The sequence below is a fragment of the Rousettus aegyptiacus genome, unplaced genomic scaffold (assembly GCF_014176215.1).
Source record: "Rousettus aegyptiacus isolate mRouAeg1 unplaced genomic scaffold, mRouAeg1.p scaffold_m13_p_9, whole genome shotgun sequence".
Taxonomy (NCBI): Eukaryota; Metazoa; Chordata; class Mammalia; order Chiroptera; family Pteropodidae; genus Rousettus; species Rousettus aegyptiacus.
The window spans coordinates 19,727,443-19,755,149 of record NW_023416312.1 but is presented as its reverse complement, the minus strand read 5'-3'; the positions used below and the strand labels follow the sequence as shown (position 1 = coordinate 19,755,149).

General features: G+C 36.5%; 1 protein-coding gene across 1 annotated transcript; it reads left to right on the top strand.

Annotated features, from left to right (window-relative positions):
* Positions 1-231: 231 nt before the first annotated feature.
* On the top strand, positions 232-27,707 carry LOC107511415 (transmembrane protein 47). Its single transcript, XM_016145742.2, has 3 exons — positions 232-582; positions 15,692-15,832; positions 24,354-27,707. Exons 1-3 carry the CDS (start codon positions 357-359, stop codon positions 24,530-24,532), a joined length of 546 nt encoding a protein of 181 aa, XP_016001228.1. The 5' UTR covers positions 232-356; the 3' UTR covers positions 24,533-27,707.

The window sequence follows — 27,707 nt, the reverse complement described above, 5'->3', positions numbered from 1 at the left end:
GCGTGCCGCCCCGCCCCTCTCGGTGCCGCCTCCCGCAGCCCGGGGAGGGGCTGGGGCGGAGCTAGCCAGGCTGCGCCGGGGCGGAGCGGGCGCGGGCAGAGCGCGGCGCGGGACCGGTGGCGAAGGTCCGTGGCGGGATCGGCGTCGCTGCAGCTGCAGACGACCCCCGCCCCGATCGGCCTCCCCTGCAGACCCACCCTCGCCGCGGCCGGAGGCGCGGAGCCCCGAGAGAGCGAGTCCACGCGCGCGGCGGCGCGGCTCTTTCCCTCCTAGAGAGGTCGAGCTCACAGCTTGGCTCTCCGGACCCGCCTGGCGTCCTCGCCTCCGGCTGGCCGGCCGGCTGCGGCTCCCGGGGCATGGCTTCGGCGGGCAGCGGCATGGAGGAGGTGCGCGTGTCGGTGCTGACCCCGCTGAAGCTGGTGGGGCTGGTGTGCATCTTCCTGGCGCTGTGTCTGGACCTGGGAGCTGTGCTGAGCCCGGCCTGGGTCACGGCCGACCACCAGTACTACCTGTCCCTGTGGGAGTCCTGCCGGAAACCTGCCAGCTTGGACATCTGGCACTGCGAGTCCACGCTCAGCAGCGGTGAGTGTCCGGCGCACCGCGACCCCCGCCTCCCGCCCCGGACTGCCCCGCGGCCCACTGCCAGGACCGCCTCCGCCTCTCCCCCCACCTTGTGTTTACCCTACCCTCGTCCGCCCCATCCTGGCCCTTGGCGGACCCTCGGGCTCCAGCCTCCTCCCTGATGTCCACCCCTTTCCTCTCCGCAGTCCTGGTTGCCAAACCCAGCGCCCCGTCCCGCCCCCTCTCCCTCCTCTTGTGGCCATTCCTGGGGCTCTGGAGTAACACGTATGCTATTTGGGGTGACTTATCATTTAAGGCAAGAAGTCTGTGGCCTCGTTAAAATGCAACGCCTTCCGCACCCCCGTTAAAAGAGCAAAAACGCCCCAGCTCCACCCGGATGCTCTGTGTTCTCCCGGTCTTCCGCGCTCTCCCTCCTCTCTTAGGAGGCATCTCCCTGAGTTTACATCTTAGTGCCCACGTCCCTGCGTCTTCTACTCCACTTTATCTGGGTTTTCCCCAGTGCGTTTCGGTCTGGACTTTATTTCCTTACATTTCTGAGGGATTTGGGGACTTGGGAGAGGGACAGTCTTAATTTCCTTTCCTTTTTTGGTGACACCGTCGTTGGTTGTGAGTTGCTCTTTCCAAGTACCTCCTCTCTTCTCCAAACCTTTCTTTCTCTTCATGAACTACTCACGGAAGCCTGGAACTCTTCATAGTTTACTTAGCCAGCCTGAAAGCTGCAAATGGATGGGATGGAGGATGGGGAAGAAGGTAGTCACTGGGGCTACCAGCCCCAGGGGGCTTTATTCTCCGTTTGACCCCCAGTTGCCTTCCCCTGCGCCCCAGTTACTCCCTTAGCAGAATTCTGCCAACTTATGATTTCTTGCTGCAAACCTTTTTCCTTGCTAATCTTGATTCTTCAGCTGTTGGTGTATCAGTGCACAGGAAGGGGAATAAAAGGAGAGGACCTGCCCGTGATTTTACACACTTACACACATGCACTCCAGAGAAACTCATTAAATTCCTTCGTGACAGTTTCATGTCTTCCCTGGGACTATTCATAAAAAGCTCTACTGGAAACGTTTCAAGTTCCATGAAAGTTGAAATAGCATGAAATCTCCAAGAATCTGATTGACTTTTGTCTTTGGTTTCTTGTTATAAGAGAGATTAGTTCACTTTGTTAAGTTTCTGCCAGAAATTTGATTTTCTGTTGACAAAAGGCTTTTTCTTTGATATTTCTTCAAAATTCCCATTGAACGTTTTCGGCTTTGTTGCTTAATTCACTGTGGAGGGGACTAGTTGGCAGCAGGAGGTCAACATTTAGGTCTTTTAATTCTTTCAGGGTTGGTTGTTTACAACTAAAGATAAAATAAATCGGTGAAATGCCTTTCTTCAGTAACCAAGGGATCCAAATAAACTTTGGAGAAAATATCTTTTCTTTCCTCTCTCCAATAGAAATGGAAATTTATGTAGGAATGCCAGCTTCAGAGTGTCTCCTTAGCAACGTGAATCTTTTGCCCCTTTCTGTCTCCTGAAATAATAGCCCCCTGATTGCGTAAAGACTTTTCAGCTAGGTTAAAGAAACCAGCTTCAACTCCCATTTTCTTTTCAGGCCCTGATCCTTTTCTCTTAGCCAGGAATGTGGGGCATGGGGAGAAGCCAGTTCGTGTTTTTGAGCGGTATGCATTGCCTGCTAATCTTTCCTTAATTGCCTCCATACCCATTTATCTTGGTGTTTTTTCCCTCTCTAGGCTAGAAAATAGGGAGACAGGAGCTTAATGCAAATATAGTGATAATAGGACTGGGCAAGGTAAAAATCAGAGCCTGGTACAGTTTCTGATGTTTTCCCCTAAACCAGTTATTCTGCCTTGTTGCTGAAACTCATACCCCAGCATTTACTTCTCTTTGGATTCCTGAAACTCAGCTTTAGTTTATTTTGCTTCAAAACTAGTTTTCATCCTAGAAAAAGTATACTTCATAAGCAAATGGGGGTGGGGTAGAGAGTAGAAGTGGTTGGTTTGAGGCTATCTGGAACAAGTTCTTGGCTTTCTTTATGTAGTAGCAGTTCATTTTTCCTTCCCCAAGGTAGTGGTGGGAGATGGAAACAAGATATGAGAAATTGTTCTAGCTCCCCACTTTACAAAATTGGCGTTCTTCCAGTGTTCCGTGGACTTGAAGCTTCTATCCACTAGTGTTTTGAAATGAAGGGGGAGACTTGAATTGAAACGAGCAATGCTTTCCCTGCCTGTTCCAAAGGGCCAGCAGCTCTTTCTCAGTCTGTTTGCTGTGTGGAGTAGCAGAAAGCAGGGAGGGAGATGTCTTCTCTGAAGATTTTAAGAGATCCACTTCATTGTCTCTCGAAATGAATTACCTTGGGAGTAACCATCAAGGACAGTTTTACAGAAGGCCCTTCACCAGGATCATCAGGGCTTAATTAAAAAACCTTTGTCTTAATTAGAATTAAAACTGCCTGTGAAGAGGCCAGCTTGTATTTACGGAAGGGAAATTTCAGGAATGTTTCTACTGAGGACAGTATGTCCTACTTAGGCCCAGTTCCTACAGAAACTTTCCCCTAGGCCATTATTTTAAAGCTGCATTTTAATTTTGGTACCAAATATGCGTCGTTTGCTGCTTTTATAAACTGATTTATAGTTTTAAGCAAAAGCAGAACCATGTCTTTTGTGTCCTAGTGTTTTGAAGGTTGCGTCAGCACTTCTAGACCGAACCAGTAATCCTGGTGTCAGTCAGCGTAATGTTTTTCTCCAGTGTCCCAATTTAATGTAAGGGGAACAGTCTAGGCATTTATCTTAAGCTTTAAATTTTCCAAAAAGACAAATAGGAAAATGGCTGATTGACTCTCATTTGTGATGAAAACAAACAAAAATAATAGAGTATGCTTGTTAAGAAGTTTAGAATCAGTAGTAATCACATGGCTGCTGGCCATAGAATTTCTAAGGATAGTTTTCCCCATTACTGATTTTGGCTTTTAATAAATCCTTTTTACTACATGTTTAATCTTATTTTTTTAAATAGTAGTAATGTTTTAGACTTTTGCTTAGTCACATTTAGTTGTGATAACTTTTTTTTAAATATAGTTGTTAGAGTTTCACAGCCATAGCACTCACGAGAGAATCCTTAGTGCAAATAGGATTACACAAGTGTATACAGAATGCTGCCACCCTACACTTGACATCAGACATGCTATATAATCTCTAGGGAGATTGTACCTTTCTTCTTTAAGATTTATAAATATGTAGCTATTTCATATAAAGCAGATTGATATTTTGATGTCTGTGTGATTTATTGACTAAGCAAAAAACAAGGACATGAAGATGGCCAAATGAACACATTTTACTGAGAGTAATTTGGAGATATGACAAGTGTATTTTTCCATCTTTCTGTCCACAAAATACTTGATCAAATAGTGCCTTTTTCAGGGAGTATTGTTAACATCATTCATGCACCATCCTAAAAATAGCTGCGTTTGTAACATGAGTCACTGGCAGTTTTGAAATGGCAGTGCACACCACTGTATCCTAATAACAGGTGAATATTATTATTTTCAGTTGACAATTCTTTTAACAGTGCTTATATGTAGCTCACTTTTTTAAATGGTAGTATAAAAATCCACTCTAAAGGACATAAGAAAACCTGTCTTAGTTGATAGTTTATCTAAACCGAACTGCCTAAACACCTGCAAATCTTAGAAAATCTGAGATACAGTGATTCTGAATTCAAACGTGTATCATCTGTGCTTATTTGCAAGCCATACCTTAATTGGGAAACAGAATTTCACTGGGAAACCTCACGATGACGTTTACTCCAGGGATGGTTCAGCTTGCTGCTTGAAATGAGTTGATATTGATGCATGTTTACAAATAGCTCTGCAAGCCTGGAGGTCACACTTCATCTGGAATTATACCCTCATCCGGCTTCCTGAAAAAGAACAGAAGTAGAACAAATGCTGTTGTACTTAACCTACACAGTTTAGATGGGTGGGAAATTATACAAAGAGTAGCACTTAGCACCAAAACTTTCTCAAGTAATAAACCAGAGAAAACCAAGTATAACTTATTTCAAGATCTTTATGATGATTTTCTTTTAACATCTACTAAGATTTTCAAGCTCCCCAGATTGACTTTTAGAAAGGACATTTTAATTTGTGGGCAGATATAATTCCTCTTTGGCTCACATTTATAGAATGATTGTAACCTCCAGGGAGCCATTTAGATCAATCTTTGTCAGCTAAGGGAGTTGACGGGTGTGTGAGAAGCTTGGCCTTTCATAAAACATTTCAAAACAAACAAAAACATATCTTAAGCAATAGATTTGGCATGCTGTCAAGAATACATTTTGGGAATTTCTTTACTGTTTAATAGTGAGACCATAGATAAATCCAGTGGTACTAGATGTATTCGTGAAAAAGATTATAGCTGCTTCAAAATAAGTCCCTGGAATACCTTATCTGAACACTGCAGTGAACTTATATATGAACTATGCTAAATTATAACATAGTCCTGTAGCAGGGCAGGGTAGGTTTTGGAGAATACATGAAGTTTTGGATTCAAACTGCCCTGAACTTGGCCATTTACCAATTTTGTGACCTTGTACAACTTTATGTCTACACATGGTTTGTTATGAAGGTTAAATACATGAAAGTACCTGCTCATTAGGGTTGTGTTTCTTATTGTGTATTCAGAAAAACCTAAAGTGATTTTTTTTCTCAATAATCGAGGACTTTTCCCCCCTTAAGTGGTAAACTTTCATTGCACAGAAAAATGAAGTGCATTGTTAGTTTCAAACTGAAATTTTGATAGGTATTACCTAGTATTTAATAATGCTCTTGGTTTGGCCATGATCATAAAACCATTATCTAATAGCTACCTTTTATTCAGTACTATTACAGGCCAGACATCTCAATTATTCCCCATGTCACAATAAACTTTCAATGTAGCTAATGTTATCCCTATATATTTTCGAAGAGATTAGAGATTTTTGTAAGTTGTACCAAGTTCTCAATCAGTGGTAGAGGTGGGTTTTATCCAAGACTGTTCCAGTTGCTTGGAAACAAACCACCCCAAAAGTTAGTGATGTAAAATAACAATCATTTTTTTTGTGTTCATGACTTCTGTGGGTCAGGAATTCAGAAAGGGCATAATGAAGATGGCTTGTTTCAGCTACAGGATGTCTGGGGCCATATCTGAGGGTGACTGACTGGTTGGGGACTGGAACATATGAAACGACAGGATTCTCTTCCAAATGATTTCACTGGGTTTGACACTTTGGTGAGAATGGCTAGGACGCTGGATTCAGCTGGGACTGGCCTTTCTAGCATGGTGGTCTAGGGATAGTTGGACTTCTTACAGGATGAGTGGTTTTCTCCAGAGGTCCTAAGAGAATCAGGCTCTGTCCGAACTAGCCTGGGAAGTCTCAGAGGAGCCATATGGCCAACCCAGATTCCAGGGGAGGAAAATCTTGACGGATCAGAGGCAAGGTCACATTGTAGAAGAGCATGTAAGATAGAACATGCTATTGGGCCACATTTACAGTATATAGTTTGACACCGAAGTCTAGCTGCAAATCTGCATTCTTTATTGCCTCCAAAAACCAAGAACTGCATAGCTTCTTAAGAATTTTGAATCAGTTATATAAACAATGTTCGGATACAGCAAAATCTTCCCTCAACCAACACACGGCTTTAATGATTGGTCACTTGTGAGTGGTTACTTTGGATTTGGAATCAAATGAACTCAAGAACCTAACCTATCTGTGAGTGGAGAACTTTTCCCTCTATATAACCTTAGGTCATCTTTGGTTTATAGTCTCAAATGACCAAGGCTCAAACTGATTATGATTCTGGACTGTTAATCTGCTACTTCATGTTGCATGACATAGTTTTAGTCTTTTGAAAATGTTTTGTGAGTCTGATGAGATGCTTTGTACATGAATACTAAAACATTAAAATTCCAGACAGGAGCCAAGTTTTGTAGCACTAAAAAGGTATTTGAGTTAGAGTTGTTTTTTTTGTGTGCTTTTCAAAAATATAATTGATAACTGCCCATATATTGAATAGTAAAAGTATAGCACATTTGGGATGGAAAAGATTTTTTAAATAATCCTCCCAAATCAAATTTTCTGTGTGGATTAAGAAAAACGAGGCAAGGCATGATGTTAAAGACTCAATAAAGAGATTGTAATTAGCCATTGTCTTTTTGCAGGATGGGTTTTCAAAAGTTCCTATGATGTCCTAGATCACTATCTGTTGGTGTTTGAAGGATTGTTGAATACTATATGGAATTTTGGATGAAGAGGTTAAGGATTACGTGTGAAATAATAGATGTGCACTTTTTATAGATTATCATACGAGATTTGATTTCACCCAGAATTTAAAGAATCTTCAAACATAAGTTAGTTAAGTTTTAGATGTTTATTATCAAATTTGCATTGTTACCATGGCTAGTCATTAAGAATCAACAAAGGCTTTTTAAAGTTTCTCCATGGTAGAGTATTAAGTTGAAAAATAATTCCAGAAGTATGTGGCAGCCGGTCATGTAAATTTTTTAAACAGATTAAATGAATATAAATTTCCCTAGATCAACATTCTGCATTCTGGCTTTTTTTTTAAGATACATTTGTTTATTAAAAGAGACTGATTTTTCCTTAAGCAAAATTTCGTCCTCACGTGTCAAAGGCACTGACAATTAAATCTTACCAGTCTTTTCAAAGTAGTGGATCATCTCCCTTAAAAATTAGACAAGGACACCTTTCCTTACCCTTTTTTGCTCTTATATTTATGTAGGATTTTGAAACACCAGAAGATCATCGATTTTGTGTTGTAGTCTTGCCTTTGGCACCAAAGATTTACATTAAAACACAAAACAAACATCCTACAGAAATGAGGCAAAGAACCAGGAAGGAATATCTAGGAGGTCATTTTAGTCTCTACCAGTTCATTATGAGATTTAAAATGATAGTTTAATGAGCCATACCTCAGGATAATGTCACATTGATTCTGTCTTTTTTTTTAATTCTATCTTTTCAAATATATGTTTATTAGACAAAAAGATGTTAAAAAATAGAAGCTGGGGCCCCTGAATCACATATTCTCTATGCATTAAAAGGCACACCCACTGAAGAACTCAAATTTCCATCACAGAGGGTTTTATTGCTGTTGTGCTTTAAGGTCCCTAAACCAAATGTTCATCTAAATGCTGCCATAGTGGTTTGTGAATGCAACCTGGAATCTATTTCTGGGTGACTTAAAGACAGATAAAACTGGCCTCTCCCCTCTTTCCTACCTTCTCACATGTACCCAAGAAGCTAACTTCATTGAAACATACTCATTGATTTCCTAGGAGAGAGAAGGCATTATCCTGGTACAAAGTCAGCCAGTCAGTGTGCCAGGCACCGTGCTGGTAAATGATGAATGACACAGTTTATTTTAAGCAAATTAACGAAATGATATAAATGTACAAAGTGCTATAAAAGAGGAAAAATAAGTTTGATTTCTGCAGGGGTTAGAAGAAGGGATCTCATCTAAAGAGTCTTGTGAACAGGGAACTGGCGGGGCACTAGCTTGCCAATTTCACCCTCCTCCATATTTACTAAGGGGGTGTCTTAATACTGATGGTGGGTGACTGGTTGTCTTCCGTCTCCTCTTTGATTATTATTAGCTACCGTAAACCCATCACAAAATCTTTTTATTTGCTTAGAGAAAGGTAACCCACTCCTAGTCCTGGTGTGGGTTTTCTTCTTCCTGCTTTTCCAAATAGCCAAGTTTTCCAAGTTGTAACCTCATTACGTTTTTTTCCCCCAAAGAGTGGAGAAGAAAGTGTTCCATATAACAAACTCATCAGAATGTTATAGAAATACTGATTAAAAATCACTATTGAGAAATACCAGTACACATTAGATAATATTAGTTACTATCAAATACTAATGAAAGCTTTCTAATACAGTACATGGTAAGAAACAGCAGTTGTTAGCAGTGATGGTGTCTTTCTTTTTGTCAAAATACTGAAACATGCTTTAATAGTAAGGTTCTTTGCTAAACCACTGTATACAGTGGTTTTATTTGGGGGAGAAACACCATATATTATGGTGTTTAGATGACAAATTGCATTTCCACCAAATTTTCTAAGGTAGAATTCTGTGAAGCAACTAAAATGCCCCCTTTATTTGTTAAAGAAAAAAAAAAGGATACATGTCCTTCTAACAACACCAAACAACTCAAAAGTCTTCAACAAAATTTTCATGGTTTGAAAAGTAGTAACCTGTCTGGCACTTTTAGACACTTAGAATTTTTATAAATTTTGGCAAAATTGAACTACCTTGTGGTCATTAGAGTTGTGGCTCGGCACTTCTCTGATGTTTCACTTCACTCTGTGCAGCACAGTACACATAGCATTTAATATTGTTTATTATTTTATCAAAGACATGGCCGTTTGCCTTAAATATTTGTTTGCTCATGAAGAATGTTTTTGATATTAGTTGGAGGAAAAAGGTGGTTATTTTAATTATTGATATTAGAATCAGAATTCTTTCATTGCCTTTGTTTGTATCTACATTTCATGGAATAGTGGAAAATTAATGCAACACTGACGAATTTCAGTCAGAATGCAACTCAACCAAAAAAAAAAAGTTTAAACTCCATCAGTAATGGTTTCGGTTTCCCACTTCATTTGCCACATGCAGACTAACTTTGAAAAGTTAAGTATATCATTTGATACTGCTGGAAATATTTCAGCTGTTAAGTCTAGAGTTACCTTCCTGTTACACAAAATAACAGCACTGTTTTGGTTTGTTCTTCATATATGAAAATATGGCCTTACTCTCCATACTCAGAAGTATTTAGCATTAATCTCAAATTCTTAAATTATGTTTGATCAAAATAATTAAATGCCATAATTCTGACAACATGAGCTAGTCAGGAAAAAGACATGGTCTTCAGTGAAGAGATGGATATCTTGCAGAATGTGGATTTGAAATGTAATTCTATAACTGAGCTTTTCTTCCCCCTTAAATAGAAACCATCTCAATGTTTATAATTCCTGATGGTAAAATGAAATTAGCAATAATAATGACTCGCTTTCTGAGTTATCACCAATATAACATAAATTTAAATGTTTTACTAAAAATATGTCCAAGTGATTAAAGGTATTTAGAAGAACTAGATGTTAGTAAGGGTGAGTGAAATAATCAAGTTCATGTGGGTAAATTAAGAAGATGTTGTGGATGACTTGTGGGATGATGTGAAGATGATGGGTTGAATAGTGAATGATTTAGATGGCAGTTGTGGATATCATTTTGGTTCACATAATTTTCTTTTGGAGAATTCAGAAGTGAAAATATAAATGCCTGTCTGGCAAATTTAAATGTGATTATAAGAGTTATTAAAAATCAATATTTTAATTTGTGATGAGAATTATAGAAACGTGAGAATCAGTCATTAAAACATTGCATACATTTAGGGAAATACTACTCCACCCAAACTCTAGGAGTTTAATTTGTAAGATTAAAAACATTTCATCATTGCATTTTAATTATATCTGATTTCCTAGAAGTGGCAATTGTGTTCTTATGGATTTACATACAGTAGAACTAATCTCAATATATAAACAGTACCTACAGAGATAAATAAATTATCTAACCTTTGACAAGTTAAAGGTTTTAAAATGAGATGATTGGAGGAAAGCTTGTGGTACATTAACCTTCGCTCAAAAGTGTGGAAAATGTATCATTATTAAGATTTTGCCTTTCATGAAAATCAGAAATCAATTTTGACCATGAACTCCCTAAGGGAATGTGAATTCCCCAATTTGACAGTTATAATGTGGCCTATAGAATTCCCATAATGTGGCAATTTCAGAATGGTCTCATGTTATACTGTAAGGTAAGTCAGCATAATTCTGCAGAATACTAAAGCATTTATAGACATTGGAAATTCTGGTACCAGCTAATAAAAATACCTTGAAAGAGAACTTGAATTTAGTTCCTGAGTTGCATATTAATGGTGGACTTTATATTATTGTGGGGCCAGGGGGACGTGTGCTAATCTAAAGTTCTTCTTTTTCCCCACTCTTAGTTCTTCTGGTTGGCCTAAGATTTAAATTGACATAAGACAGATTAACAGGAGAAAGTAACCAATTTTATTACATATGTATATACAAGGGTTCCATAAGAATAGGGCTGGAGGACAAATTGGGCAATTGAAGTTTGTATGCCATCTTAAGCTAAGGAGAAGCGAGGAGTAGTGGTTGGACTTCAGTGGGGAGAAGGCAATTTACATGGAGATGAAAAAGCAAATGTTTGGTAAACAAATGTTTGCTGGACCATCTTAACAATGAGACACAGAGAGGACTTTGATCAAAGTGGCCTTGCTAGGTTCCTCCCTATCTACTACACCTAGTTCATATTAAAATATAGTTATCTGTGATGATAACTCCCTTCCTGGAGCAAGTCCTCTCTAAATTATTTTAAGCAGTTAGGGGGAAGGTCATAATTTCCTGAGTCTTGTCTTAAAAATAACTAGCTTGAAATAATGTCCCCAAAAAGTCATATTTTGGAGTGGCAAATACTGCTCCCCCTCATGATGTAAGGACTGCTCAATTTTTGTTCTGTAACTAAAGGAGAAGTATAACATTATATATGTGTGTGTGCGTGTGCATGTGTGTGTGTGTGTGTGTGTGTGTGTGTGTGTGTAATTCCTGTTATCTTTTCCTCTTTTTTTCTGTGAGAGAAAGCACTAGTCGAGAAATACACACTTACCTTGAGCCTTGGTTTCACCAGGTGCAGTTCTAATAGCTCCAGTGCGGCACTGTGTAAACTTTGCCAAAACACTCTTAAGTGGAACCTGATATATACTCTGCCTCATTTCCGATTTGATTTCCAGATCTAAAACATTCCTCCCAGCTCATTTGAGACCTCACTGGTTTATGGACCAAGGATGTACATTATTTCCTCAAAATAGATTATCGTTTGTTCTCTCAGGTCTTAGAAACCAAACTCAGATTTCAAATCAGCTGGCCTGACATTGAACAATGACCAGCTTTAATTGTGCAGAGCAATGCAATTTGTAAAACAGCACCATGGCCACTGATGTTCTGCAGAGCTGGTTTCTGTTCACTGCCGCACTACAGTATCAGTATATCATTTATAGAAATGTGTAAAACTAATGCAGAGTAATAAATCTCTAAGGACTTTTAACACTTCATCTGACTAAATACTGTGAGGGCTATAAAATTAGGGAACTAAGATTGATATAGAAATTAACCAATTATGAGAACTTAGGTGATTTTTTTGAAGAAATGGGGCTGAAAATTGAGGATTTTATTACACTTTAATTTGTTTTGCGAACACCGAATATGGGATAGTAAGTATTTGTGGCATGCAAACCTTCTAATGGAAAAATCATTAGTGTAGAGACAAGTTTTCTGGTCATTTATTATCATATTACTGTAAAATTGCCTAAGTACTATAATACACAACAATATGTTTTATATGTATTCTTGTCAAGTTTATACTTGATAAATAATTATCTCTCTGTGTAAACATGAAGCCAAACTTATTTTAATGGCCATTATTAGATATCTGTAGAAGTATTTTTCATTGCTTTTAAATTCTCCATATTCTAATCTTGTTCTATATGAAGGAGGGAAATGGTATTAGGCTGATGTACATAGTGCTTGAATTTAGCTCACCTGTAAGGCAGGCCCTAATATTTGGGCAATGGATTCTAGCTGTCTACTGAAAGACATGGCATCATAAGCATTTCTCAGCTCCATGATGCATAATGCTGAACCTCAAAAAGTGCCCTAGGCTCCCTTTACTATGGTAACCATATTGAACAATTTTTTCAGCTTCCCGATTGCTGTTCAACTGGTCAGCAAGTTAAAACTTTGGTCCTGGGCAGCCTGCCCAAGTGAATCATTCCAAATGGATATAATGACAACAATCTCCAAACTTGGCACCACCCACCAGAGATAAAGCCTCAATACTTCACTTTGAGTCCCAGCCTCTGGCCAGTGGCAGACATGGCCCAATTCTAGTCCGTCTTGGAAAATAAAATGGCTTTTCTATTTGAGCAGGCATATCTATGGTTACGGACCAAAGGGAAGGATAGCAATAACACAAAAGTGGTGATGCTGGTGACATGCCTTTTTTGACTTTATGTCTAGAGTGACTTTTCTCATCAGCCACAACCCTCAGTAAAAAAAAAAAAAAAAAAGGACATTTAGAAGAAAATCAGAACTGGTTGTATTAAATTACTTTTTACAACTATTTCCTGTGCTGTTAAGAGGTTCTCTTCCTAATTAGGTTCTCATCCCTTTTAATAACTTATTCACCTGGTGGCTTCTGTTGTATTTTATTGGTTTTCCATATGAAATAAAGTATTACTATTTTAAAGAAGTTCAACATTATGGGAGATTAGGATTTTTTTGCAGTTTTCTATTGCTAAAATGGATAAATATCACTTTGTACTCCTGTATCGCTCATTTATCAAATCGACTTCATTATGATTTATTATTGTCTGAGAGGCCTTTACCTACAAAAAAAGTTCAACATTTAAAATGAGACATAAAGTCTAGACCAGGGGTCAGCTGACAACACCTAGAGGGTCAAATCTAGCTCACTACTTGTTTTTGTAGATAAAGTTTTATTGGGACACATCCACGTGTTTTCATTTACATATTGTCTATGGCCCTTTTCACACTACATGGCAGAGCTGAGTAGTTGCAGCAAAGACCATGACCCACATAACCTTTATAGGGAATATTTGCCAGCTTTTTTCTATCTTAGGCTATCTTTACACAATGCAAAAAATCATGCATTTTAGCTAGGATGTTTAAAGTAGAGAAAGTGATCAAATTAATTCCTGGTTTATTTTAGTTCAGAAATGAAAATACTCAAATGTGTGGCATTTTATGCATATTGGGCTATGTGAAAGAGCTCATCAGAAAAAGGCAATCTGTTGTACTTTTAAGATTTTTAAATGAATAAACATTAAGTTATGTCTTAAACAAAATACCTTAAAAATTCTCATTTATTTAAAGTAACTTATAGGAAGTTGCTAAAAGTAATAATTATATTATAAAAATGATAGTACAGCTAGAAAGTATTCAATGTAGGCTGTCTTAAAGTCTCTAGGAACTGGATGGATGAATGGATGGATAAATTTTATTATTTTCTTTGTACCCCAAATACTTTAATATAATGAAAATTTGATTTCTTATTCATAAATTTCAACTTAAACTTTTCAGGATTTTTATTATGTTAACGGGCAATCTAATTGTGTCATGTGTAAACTTTTTTGAAGAAATTTAGAGACTTCCAAATGTAAGGATTATTCTTTTGGTTTTTTTTTTTTAACTCAAAGCTACATGCTGTTATGGAGTAAAAAGCCATAGTATGGCTATCCTTTTAAACTCTAGTTGAAAGCCAGATATTCTTTTGCTTGAAGTGATATGGCTTTGTTACAAATAGATAACATTAAAAAATACTCTCCACTTTCTTGTGATTCATCTTTATATTTTAAGAAATGTGGATTTGTTCTGTTTTCCCCTTTGTTTGTTTGTTTCCTGAATGCAGTGAGAGTTCATATTCAGCGTCATATATCCAAAATTTATTAGGAGGAGAGGATGTGGAAGAGCACCCTTGAGGCAGGGATATACAAGTATAAATAAAAGAAAATATAGGGTATTGTAGCTCCCTCCACTCATTCCTTATCCTACAGTGGCAAAGAGTGCACTTCGGAAGGTTTCTGGAGAGATAATTTCAATGTGCAGAATCAAAATATCATGAACTCTTGACTTTGGATAGACTATGTTGTAATTTAACCGTGGATTAAAGTCTCTTTTCATTTCCTGTACATAGATTAAAGTGAGGGCCAGAAGAGGCATCCTGGGACTTCTAAACAACCCCACTGAAGAATGTTTTTACCGGTATCATTTTCTGTGATGCTTCCTGAGCAAGATAGTGCTTTCATATATATTCATTTTGCTGCTTCTTAGAGAACATTCTACTCTTCTTATAGAATGGAAAATGAGCCAGTTTTCTGTCATACTGTTTCTACCTCTTTATAAGAAATGACAAACACATTTCAGTGAGGTTTATGTTTCTCTCAGGGCATATACAGAGACCTACACATAGTATGTGGTCAATGTATACTTACTGTTTCCGTGTATGAATGAAGAAATGGGCTGAGCAGCCAGTTATAGTCCATTCTGGCTCCCTTGGAATATTTAATTTCAGAAACCATCCCTGTGGTAGTAAATACGACAGTAGTAGTAAGATGAGGATGAAATGAGAGGGGGAAAAAAACAGTAACAAATCCTTCTGATGCTAATTTGCTAATTTGCTGGGGATATTGTTCTAGTGGGAAAGGAGAAAGGCAAATGAAAACTAGTTTTGTTTTTGTTTTTTTATGCAGAGAAGGAACGCTTTCCAAGAAAGGACAGCAGTTGAGAAAAAAAATGCACGCGCGCACGCGTGCACACACACACACACACACACACACTATTGGCATACACAATGCGGATGAATATCAGAGACATAAAAGCCAGACACAAAAAACTTTTTACCATTTATATACAGTTTAAGAACAGGAAAATGAATCCACGATGATATATGTCCATCAGTAGTCTGGGTGGGAGGGTGACTATTGACTAGGGAGAGCAACGAGGGAATCTTCTGGGTGATGGAGATGTTCTATATCTTAATCTGGATTATAGTTACCTGGGTATATATATATATTAAAAGTCCGTCAAGTTCTCTACTTTCTGTACTTAAGGTTTGTGAACTTTGTAGCTCAATAGAAAATCTAATAATAATAATATGAAAATAGGTCATGGAGGGGGCACCGAATTTAGTATGAATGCTTATAATAGAGTCCTTGGAAGAAAAACATGGAAAACCCTTGGTCTAAAAACTGCCGAGTTTAATTTAGGAAACTTTTCTGAATAAGGACATTTATAGTAATTTTTTTGCAAAACACTTCAAATCCCAAAGGATGGTTAGCATGCAGTAAATTCACATCTATTTAGCTTCAGTAAGGTGAAGGCTGCTGAGCATAGTTTTGTTGATTCCTTGAGGACTTATGCTTAAAAGCAATATCTTTCTTTTTTCTTTCCAGATTGGCAGATTGCTACTCTGGCTTTACTCTTGGGCGGTGCTGCCATCATTCTCATTGCATTCCTGGTGGGTTTGATTTCTATCTGCGTGGGATCCAGAAGACGCTTCTACAGACCTGTTGCTGTCATGCTTTTTGCAGCGGGTAAATATATTCATTACTTTCAAATTGGTATTAAAGTTGCATGGACCTTTCTACCATCCTCCCTTCTCATGCAGAAGCGGTATGTGGTTGCTGCATTATGTACAAGTTGAGAGGCATTTGTTGTTTTTTAAGGTAAACTGGCTAAAGGTTTATCATGTTATCAGTTTTTAGTGTGTTAAGTGTTTCACAGAGCACAGTGGCAATTTCTAAACTTCTAAAACATGAATAAATAATAATTCTTGACAGGGCTGTTGCCTTAGGAATTACAGCAGATGTATTTGCCAACAGTCTTTCTTCGAATCCAGTTTTTCCCCCTTTCTTTTACTGCCCCCTTGGTAGTCTTAAAACAGCATTTTTTTTTCCAATGTGAAACTGGAAAAAAAAATCCAATATATGTACCCTTAAAGGTATAAGTCTGGACATAAACATGGTTATACTGAAAAATCATAATGTATAACTGGAAACATCAGACATTGAATTGAGGTCAATTGCATACTAATTAATTTAACAACCATTATTCTGTGGAGCACAGCTTGGCTTAAAATATCAACTAATGTATAATGGAGATTTTACTAAAAGTCAGGGAGCTATTAAGAAAAGGAGTTTATAAGACTAAAAGCCCAGTACATTATTTTGTGTGTTTAAATTTTCATTTAGAATAGTCTTAAATATATTGTTCTTTTTGACTCAAACTGAAATATTCTTGTGGTACCTTCAATTTACCCTGTCAATCATATCTGATTTGAAGACTGCAAAATAAGCCCTTGTGACTGTCAGTAATGAAGACACTAACAGAACCATCTAGGCTGTTAGATGGATTTTTTAAAGCTGTTTAAAGATGGGACTAGATGAAATTTCTTAGGATTTGAAGGGTAGTTTGAGCTAAAAATGTAAAATCAGAAATGTTCTGCTGCCCCCTGCTGTTTGTGTTCATCTTCTTACACTGATGAAGACTGGTCAGAATGTAGGTGTCATAAAAATGAAGATCCAAAGCGCTGAAGAAAGGTAGAAATACGTCTAATTCAAATCTCTTAAGTGACTTGCTCAAGATCACATAGTGGCAGATCTAGTGGTTCATTCATTACTCCCTCACTCGCTTATTCAACTCTACTGAGTACCTATTACCAACTTCTAATAGAGTAGAAAACATTACAAAAAATATTTTGAAGTCTCAGGCAGTGACCATTGATCTCATGTGTAATAAAAGGTCTCTATTGTGAATCATATAGTACAACATGAAGATTTTCCTAAGGAATCCAACACTGTTCTATAGTTTATTTCTTAGTTCATAGATTTACCATGGCTCTATTTCTATTTTTAAAATGAAATAACTTAGATATTTTAGCTGTAGTATGTTTGCCTTTGTAGCTAGGATTTATTAACATAGCAATTAGTAATCAGTTATAGAATTTCTTGATAGATTGTTCTGACACAACATGTTTTGAATAATTTTTAGAATACTCAGGTATTTCTGTTTTTAGGATGATATAGAGGTGTTCTAGACATTCTCTTATAAATATCCAATATTATTATGCTACCTAGTTACTATCCCATTTAGCCTTTAACTTACCTTATAATGGCATGTGTGGCATCTGTAAAGTGGTGTTTATAGAGAGAACCCATTATAAAACTTGCTTAGAAAAATAACTGGAAGCTTCCAGTTTATTTCTAAAAAAAGGTTCTGTATGTCTTTCCAAGTACGAAAATATGAAAATAAGTTCTGGTTGTAACAGAAAACATTATAAATGAGCATAAGTTAAAGGTAATGGACTTGGTCAAAATGAAGATTTTGATTAAGCTCTTACTGCCACAAATATTAGTAAATAATAAGATAATGAAAGGAATCTCTACAGCAATAGTAATATAGTGTTATTCTAATGTAGTGAGACCTAAAATGAGCATTATACTGCTACATTTTTAAAATGTGCTAGTGCTGAAATTTAATTTGACTCATTCTTTTTCGATACTGTGTTCATGGAAACTTTTGGGAATGACCTTTAGTTTATTGTTCACTTTGCATATAAGCAGGGTAAAACTTGCTGGTTATTTCAATCATGTCACGAAAAGATTTCTCTCCCATCTGCGAAAGCCATTAAAGAGTAGCCTGTAGCTGATTTCTAGAAAAGATATTCATTACACATAATAATCTATTATTGATTTAGGCCTAAGATTAACGAAGTTGGAAAATCTGTGTACTTGAAACAATGCTAGCTAAGATAATGGTGGTTTATTTTGCTTGCTTCTTAGTAAACAAACTTATACTAGTGGTTGGTTTGTCTCATTTGTAATTCAGTTTAGTGATTCTTTGGAATGTGTATATGGGGACATTGCCCCTTTTTATTCATCTTGGTGTACTTTAAAATGGTCTGCATTTCTCCACTTTTCTCAAAATGTTTTCTTCTTCAAATAATATTAGGCCTTATCTTGGTGTTTACACGTAAAGAGAATGATATCTATCGCAACAAAGAAGTATTCTCTCTTTTCTTCTGCTGAGACATGCAGCACGTAAAATAAAAACAAACATAGCACTACCACATAGAAACATCTGTGCACAGGACTACATATTTACTTAATTCAGTACCATGTGCTGTGCCTGGTACTCTCAGGCACTCAATAAATAGTTGAATGACTGATGGAAAGACTAAGGTATGTGGGTAGTAATCTGGTAGGGGAAAATAAGCATGTAAACAACTAGCTAACTGTAATTGAGTTTTTCTTAAACCTTTTCTCTCTTTGCAATTTATGAAACAGCAAGTTTCTTTATGTAGCCACAAAGTAGGACCAAAGCAGTTCAGAAAAAGTAATAGTTATAAAATTATTTTTTGATTTATTCACGTTTCATTCATTTAACAAATATATGTTGGACATCTATAGTGTGTAACTATACTTGGTGTTAGATAGTATGCTCTAAGGGTTTTTACTAAAAGGTGATGATTAAGTCTCATAATGATAGCCAAAGAGATTTTAAAAGTGTTTTTTTATCTTTTTCTCTGAGGTCCTTAATTTAGGGTGAGCTTGTTGCCTACTTGAATACTTGTTAGAAGAGCTAAGAGCCAGCCATCACTGCAGCCCATCCAAAATGCTGTCCCATGTTCCACAACTCTCTTACTCACTGGTCCTAGAAGTCCAGACTTCAGAGTAAGATGTTATCTATAATAATAATAATAATAATAATAATAATAATATAATAATGATGATGATGTTGATAATAATAATTAAGCACCTACCATGTTCCATACTACTAGACCTTAAAATTAGGTATTTGTTTTCCTCATTTTTATCAGTGAAGAAATAGGTTCAGAAAGGTTAAGTAATTCCCCAAGGTTATCCAACTAGTAAGATCCAGAGCCAGAGTTTCATCTCAGGGCATCTGTCTGACTTGAAAATCCAAGTGAGGATTCATGAGTCAGTCACCTTTACTTGGGTATATGTAACATGTAGAAAAACAAGAGCAGAAGTAGTGTTGAATTGTGAGTTCAGCTGCCAGCTGTCTGCCACAGTTGAAGCCCATCCTGTAAACTACAGTTACTCCATCTCTTGGGAGCAACACCTGAAGGTAGACATGAGATGTCATAAAGATCACAAACTGATCAGGGCAGTATGACTGAACCATAGCACATCATGAAAGCTGTGCACATTTCCAGTGGAGTTGACTAGAGCATATTTCTTATTGTTTGACTGACAATGATAATACATAATGAAATTCTGATAACTGGCATCTAGTTCTCACTTAAGATTTGGTGAAATTAGAGCAGCTGCCTCTTTCTGGGTCTTCTTCTTTTATTGTCTGGCTTTACAGATCTTTTTATGTCCCACTGGGACTTAGGATGATTGTTTGCTTTTATTCCAAGGCCTTTACAATTTGTAGAAAATTCCCAGTCTTTTATACTTCATATTTTAAATAACAGAATTCCCACTAATTGTTTTATTAGCAATATTTGCTTTTTATTATTTCTGCAAAAAGCCTCCCATAAATGAATGTTTATGTAGAATGATAGTTTTTTTTCAGGTTCCTACAACTGCTTTCCATCTCTGAGCTATCTCCAATTAGAGGCTTGTGTTTTGTAGCCCTGCTCACCATCCTATAACACAGTGAGATGGCTGGAGGTATTGTGAGTCTCGATTTTGACAGGAAAATCAGAATCCAGCTTAAATTAAAACTAAAAAAGGAATTCTATTCGTGGATCTTTGTTAATATCAAACTATCTTTTGGCTAGAATAATTTACAGTATCATTGCCAATAATTTCTTATGCACTACTACTTTTAGTAGTTATAGGTTATATTTTAAAAAGAAAAGAAATGTATAACTTCATATCAATTAACCCTTAATGTGCAAATGTTTTCATTCTCCAAATAATCACTTCCTCTATGTACATGCTATATTTAGGGACTTGTCTAATAAGTCCTATTAATGCTTTCTTTAAATTATCTTCTAAGTCTGTAGCTTCTTTTCATATACCACCATTACTGCTTTAGTTGAGGACATAACTCTTCATTAAATAGATCATCTCAGTCCCCCAATGTAAACTTCTCCTACTTTGTTTTATTTTTCTATGATAACATCTGACTTAAAATGACTATGTGGCTCCTTCCTTTTCCTTTTCCTAGAATTCAGTTATTCAGTTTTTCTTTTGTAGCCTTTTTTTTTTTTACATTCTCTGATCTTTCTTTCCCTCCGATGTCACCTTAGTCAATACAGCAGACAGATATCCATGCATAGACTAACTTTCTAGGGGCCCGTCTTTCTCCAGTCACCTCCCCATTTAATCTGTCTTGCACACAAACACATGAATCTGTTCTTGTCACTCGCCCCTATTGATTTCCCCAGAGGGAGATCTCGAGACAAGGAATCAAGTGCAAGTACTTCATCTTGGAGGTAAAAGAAGTGATAGAGAAAGCGAGTCAGGCAGCCAATAAAGAGTATGTTATCAAACCAGTTGTTAACTGTAAGCAGCTGGAGCTTAATCCTCCTGGAAAAAAATCCAGAAACTAGGGTAGAACACACACCTCAGAGTTATCTCAGTGGAAGGAATAGGGAATGGAGTATTTATGAACTAAATTCTGAGAATCATTGGTAAAGGATGTTGGTAATGAGTGGAGATAGAAGTGTTAATTTCCCAGAATGCCGGGCCTTCCCTACGGTCAGACTAGGAAGCTTGAGTGACCAGAGGAAAAGTCAGGCAAAGAAGTATAGGTGCTGACAATTGTTGTCAGGCTGACGTACTGGAGTGATGAGGATGAGAGTATGTGAATAAAGCACCAACAGCATCTACAATTAAACTAACCTCTGAGATATCTCCTGTAGAAATCAGTCTATTATTTTTATGACACACTAAGCATTTAATAGTCTGAACCAAACATCTCCATCTGAATGTACCCTTCATTCCACCCATGTGAATTTTATTTTCTATAGGCACACCCTCTTCTACCTCTCAGCTGCAGACAAACTGCTTCTTACCACAGGTCTTTTCATCTTTCTCTTCTGACCAAGTCCTGTCTGTCCTTCAAGAACCAGTTCAAATGGTGCTTCCTCTTTGAAAGCCTCCCTTTCTCCAGACAGAAGTAGTGCTTGAAATAGTTAGAGTTCAGTAAACCTGTGTTGAATGGATTATAAGTGAACATACCTCTACTACTACTGTTGGACACATTCATTTGCAATTATCTGTGTGTGTGTGTGTGTGTCTCCACCATAGAATATGAAATATCAAAGAGCGAGAGCCAGGTCTTGTATCATCCGCTTCCCCCAAAACACAGTGGGCATCCAGTAAATGTTTGTTGAATTATTCAAATATTTCCTTAGAAGAAAATGTTGAATATTTCAATATTGAACATTATGAGTATTTCAGTATTGAAAACATTGAAAAATATCCCCTCTAAGAAAGCTAGCAGTAACAAGAATTAGTACTTGCAAGTTCTTCTCATGCTTTTATCCACACAATTTCATGGTCGGTAGTCTTGTTGCCTCTTTTTTAAAAAGTGGGGAGGAGGATTAAAATGAAATTCAAATACCCTTCAAATTCTAAAATGCTACCTAACTTTACCTTTGTTGTTTCTGAGGTAGAGCATAGTGATTACCACAGCCAGTGCCTATTATGCTTCATTAGTTGGTGGTAAACTAGAATAAAGTATGGTGGTATTTTCTTGAGTTCTGAACTCATTAGGTTTGTTTGTTTCCTTTGCAGCATCTACACAAGGCAAGAAGGCATTTTTTACCTGCATATATGGATTTTATTAAATGGAGTTATATTTGTTTTCTCAATTTTTCTATTACATGCATGTTTTCTCAGTGATACCAAAAAGTAAAGTAATTCAGAGGCATAAAGCATTTTAGGGTAATTTCCATTTGGCTACACTATAATAAAGTTTTATCTCTAAGAAAGCTGCTCTGGAGAGTATGCCAGTGGAGCCTCATAACGTTGTATTTCCACTTTTCCACTAGAGAGAAATTAAGTCATTATATATTATACCATGGAGGCCAAATAGTTGCTAAATAAAACACTTCGAAATGAAAATTAAAAGCAGTCTAGCTAAGCACATCACTCCAGGGACTGACTGATTCACAAAAGAAGCAGTATAGTCCTTTAGAATGTAATGCATATCAGTTATTACTTCTGCTCAAACTCCTTTAGCAGCTGCCCATCACACACTTAGAATAAAATCCAGGCCCCTAGCCATGGTTCACAGGATCATCTCTGAATTGGTCCCTGCCTGTCTTTTCCCTCTCATCTCATGTCATTCCCTTATTGTTCTCTGTACCACAACCACAGCATTCTTACTGATGTTCCACTGCACTCAGTGTGATCCTGTGTCAGTTTTGCACTTTCTGTGCCCTCCACCCAGATTGCTCACTCCCCCCACTGTTTTGACCTGCACCCCTCACTTCATTCAGGTCTATGCTCTAATGACTCCTCCCCAGAGAGTCCTTCAGCTCTCTATCTAAAGGGCATCCTGGATCTCTCTGCCTCTTATTTTCTTGCTTTCTTATATTTTCATCATCTCTTAGCAATACTTAACTATATTCTGTATTTACAATGGACTGGCTACTCATAAGGGTAGTAACTTTTGTTACCAATGCCTTAAACAGTATCACTTTAGAAACATTCAGATATTTATTGAATGAATGAATTTGTTGAATGAGTTCAGTCTTATCTTGCCAGGATCAGTCATCATTTGACTAGTGACCAGAGTATAGAAACCTTAAGGAGAAATGCATTTTTTTTTTTCACTTAGTAACTTTGGATGTTTTCTTCTGTAGCTCATGGTTGATAGTAATTGATTTCTTATTAGTTCTAAGACATTTAAAACATGAAAGCACCCTTTCACAAAGGCGTAAAGCCAGCTGATTTTTTTTTAAATTAATATACAGCTAGCACTTGCCAACTGGAAATAAATGAAGTGTGAGTTATGTAATTTGCTGTCAGTTGTCCTAACAATGACTTAAACTTTTTCTGAGTTTTTAAAACTAAACAAGGTATGGTTTCAATTTTGAATGGAAGACATCATCTCTTGTGTAATCCAGTGTCTTCCGTATAAAAATAACAGAATAAATACCACTTTATTTAGATATTTTTAAAAACCTCCTTCCTGATTGACTTATTTTATTTTATTATATATGACTCATCACATTTCCCCTTTAGCCCTGACTAAGAACTAAGATTTAACTAAGAACTAACAGCTACATTTTGTGCTCTATTGTAATAGCCTAGTTTTTCTATTACCATTATCTCCCCTGCCTTCATTGACTTAATTCTTTTTTGAAAGTAAGTGAGGAATAAATATCTAAATGTCATCTGTTACATCTAATAGAAAGGGTATAATTCGAATTCATTTGTGCTGATGAAACTGGTCAGCTGTGACTCAAGACATGCTTTTGTTGTTGTTGCCTCTCAATATCATCTAACTCAGCTCAATATTCTAGCAAGTCCTACTTTAATGTGTTTGCTCATATTATTCCAATCAAAAGCTATTTTATTCTTTTCCTCCCAACTAGTCCATCTTTTCCTCCCAACAACTCCATCTTTAAAAAAGAGGCTCAAAAGTCATCTTTGTCATCAGCACAAATAAATTTGAATTCTTCGAGAGCATAAATAAATATAATAAGGGTTTTAGCTGGTATTTGGAGTCACTATTCTCAGGAACTTTTTATAGGTGTTGTATAGTGGAACAGTTTAGCTTAACTAGTACTTTTTGCCATGATAGTGGTAATTATATATGTGTGTGTAGAATGAGAATTACTACTTTCTATGCTTATATAAATTACTATAATGCACTAATTATTATCACACTATTATAGTGATTTACTAATTATTAAGTGTAATTCTTACTATATTATGAAATAGTGTTAAAGAATTTGTTAATATTTTAAAGTATTTACCATCTAGAATGCTTCTAGATGGTAAAATAAGCAATACTTCAATTTTTTTTGTCTATTTAAAAACTAATCATATGCAGGTGTATTTATATGTTATTTTATTTCCTATAAATGCATTTTTTTCTAATTTTCCTTTTCTTTTCTCTCAGTTGTTTTACAGGTTTGCAGCCTGGTCCTTTACCCAATCAAGTTCATTGAAACTGTGAGCTTGAAAATTTACCACGAGTTCAACTGGGGTTACGGCCTGGCATGGGGTGCAACTATATTCTCGTTTGGGGGTGCCATCCTTTATTGCCTGAACCCTAAGAACTACGAAGACTACTATTAGAACCAATAGTCTCAAATTGGAAAAAAAAAGATACAACAAGGATTATGTCTGCATCTTTTTTAACTCACTATTTTCTAAAACACTTGTGGAACATCAAGCAGTTTGCTCAGTTGATTTAATATCTTTTGCCTTTTGGCTGTCAACATCATTACCAGCTTTTACATCCATTTTAGGGACCTGCACAAATTAAGAAAACTGATTAGACATAGGCAAATGCTGCAAACTTCCAATATGTTCATGTCATTTTTCTTGACAAGTGAAGGGTCTGTATGACAGCAATCATTGTGAAAAAGTAGTTGGAATGAGAAATGCCTGAATCTCCTATTGCCTGCAGGGGAGCAGCTGGCATAAGCCACATTTAGAAGTTCCTCTGCTCTGACAAGGATTCCACTGTTAGAGTCCTTATCACCTGCTTTTCCCACCCAGTAACTTACATTGGCCATTGATTATTTGCTTGAGTGAGCTCTTGAAAAGTGAACAGCTCATCAGTATCTAATGAGAGTTATGAATGTAACTGGTTAATGGTACATATTCCACCTTCAAGAGTACTCTTTTTAATGGGAGATTATGCTTTGGCAATCAGCATTTCCCTGGGAAAGGGAGTCATGACTTGGAGACATGTGCTTTTTATTATGTGGTCAGAAATTGTGCCTCAGCCATATTTAGAATGAGGAAAACTGGGAGTCTCTACTTTCCCTGGGGCAGCTAGAGAGAAATATGCATGAGTTGCTTTTGTCCTAAGTACCCTTAAATCATTTACCAAACATTATAGCAAATAATTGTGCATATATGACAAGCTTAAATATTTTTATAGAAGATGGACCATTAGTATAAATGGCAATAAGTTGTTCCCTACCCCTACACTTGCATTTGCCTATTACACATTAATATTTGCTCTAGTGAAGTGATTTGAACACTAACTTGTACACATTGTTAAGAGGCTTAGATGGATATTCATTTACACTTATTTACCATATACAAAAGTACATATACCTTAAGGCTTTTGCTCTATGTTCTCTACTATTTCACTGGACAGTTTTAATAGAATTGTGTAAGAAGACAAATTGAAATGGTGTTATTCTGAAAATTAATAATTTTCCTGTAAGCACTGTAGTTCAAAAGAGAGTAGCAATTAGGATGATCATTTTGTTTAAGGTTTATTAAAATAGAAGGCTGCCTTTTTTTCAAGTATTTTAAATGTCTTTATTAAAAAATAAAAGAATAGTGATAGATTTATATAAATGTCTAAATGTCTCAGTAGAGGAATAGAATTCATTGGTTATCACCTGGTCCTCTGAAGTTAATGGACTGATTTGTGCATACAATTAGGATGGATTTATGTTAAGGGAGTTATTCGTTGACTGTTCAAATGGAAGGAAATATCAATAGGGAATAAGTTTGCAACTGATCTCACTGCAAACTTGTTAACCCTGTTTAATATACAAATTTGGATAGTTTAATTATAAACATATTTTTATATCAAATATACAGCTCTAATATAAAAGTTATAAATAATTATTTTTGTTAACAAAGACACTAAAACAGTATGTCCTAGTTTTGGCCCTCTTGCAGAAAGAAACATTGGAAAAATCATTTAAAACATACCTATGTTCTGTTGTGTTGCAAAATCTGTTAAGAGCAGGACCACATCAATAGTACTTAATAATTTGCTTTACCTCCCAAAGCAGAGTTGTGCTTTCAGCTTGTCTTAAGAACTGTTGCCAAAACAACAGGAAAAAAACTATTTTATTATTCAGATGCTTAAAAAAAACTCTTATGACTTTTCTATAGAATCACAAATTATGGAGAACCAGGCTTATTATTTTAGCAGTGACAGACAAAAATGACTAAATGCATCCTAGAGAAACTGTTATAAAAGTATATAGTTCTATATAGAATCATAAGAAACTGAGGGGAAATTTTCTAGGAAGATATTAGTATTATGGAATCTTTTGAAGCAGTTTCCTTAAGAAATACATAGTAAAATATGGGCAAGACTGTCTTGCAGTTAATTACATGTTGTCAGAGCAGCATGAGAAATAACGGCATTTGTTGGAAAGGGATTTCAGCTACTAAACACTCTATTGTGAGAGAATCTCTTTATTCCTAAAAAATGGAAGAAAAGTACTTGGATGCTGACATCAATGAGGCACTTTTCTTAGTCCTACTGGAGGATGCAGTGTGCTGTGAGACAAATATCACATCTCGAGTCTTACCAAGTTTTCATTCTGTCAATATGACAAACTGGAATGTGACAGAATATGTTATCGGCTAAGGCACACATATTTGCAGTTTACTGAAAAGTAGATTTCTTATATAGCTTTTTCCCCCTTCCCAGTGAAGAGCCCTGTGCTATATTTTTACCATCACTACTGTTTGAAGGTGTTTCATTGCTAACCAGCTCAATGTAACATGAGTTGTTGCTCATCTGAAATACTGTTTTGTCTATCAGAATAAACACAAGTGAATTTTCCACTTACATTAACATCATGTCTTTGCATCTTTAGGTTTACGTGATGTTTTCTTATTAGCAAAACCGTTAACTGTAAACCCATTGTTTATCTTAGAGATACACATACACACATATAGCAAAAAATAATCAGCAGGGCTAGTTATTTGGATTTATTGCACAAAACTATTTAGCTTTTTGTAAGTTCAACATGTAAATTTTAAAGACAAATATAGAGAGTCATATGTGTTTGAAATATAAATGATATATATGGATTAGCATGTACCTGTATATTATTAAACATGCAATGAACTGACTGGTAAGTGACGTCTAATTGTATGGCTAGCAATGTAATTTATTCAGACTGTATTTTTGTACAGAGCAGCGCACACTAACCTATGCCTCTGTGTCCTCTTTAAAGCCTAAAATTGTGCCTAGAAATTTCATCTGTCTTAAAAAATGAAATATACTTCATGCTGTTTATGCTATTAGTTTACTGCTGTTCTATATTTATTATTTTTAAATATATGACATGTTTAATACTACTTAAATATGAATTCATGGTATTCTGGTCATTTTTTCTAACAATCCTCTGGGGGAAATCTGTTTATCACTCCAGCGATTTTGAGTTTGCAGTTTCACAATCAGTTCTTCATTTCATAATTTTTGTAGCTGACATGAAGTTATCTATGTGGAAAAAAATAAAAATAAAAGTGATTTCACTGA

Bases quoted from the DNA above. Each gene is read 5' to 3' on its own strand.
- LOC107511415 (XM_016145742.2), top strand. From the start codon at position 357: ATGGCTTCGGCGGGCAGCGGCATGGAGGAGGTGCGCGTGTCGGTGCTG. The intron at 583-15,691 runs GTGAGTGTCCGG...TTTTCTTTCCAG, and splicing joins CGAGTCCACGCTCAGCAGCG to ATTGGCAGATTGCTACTCTG. The intron at 15,833-24,353 runs GTAAATATATTC...CTTTTCTCTCAG, and splicing joins TGTCATGCTTTTTGCAGCGG to TTGTTTTACAGGTTTGCAGC.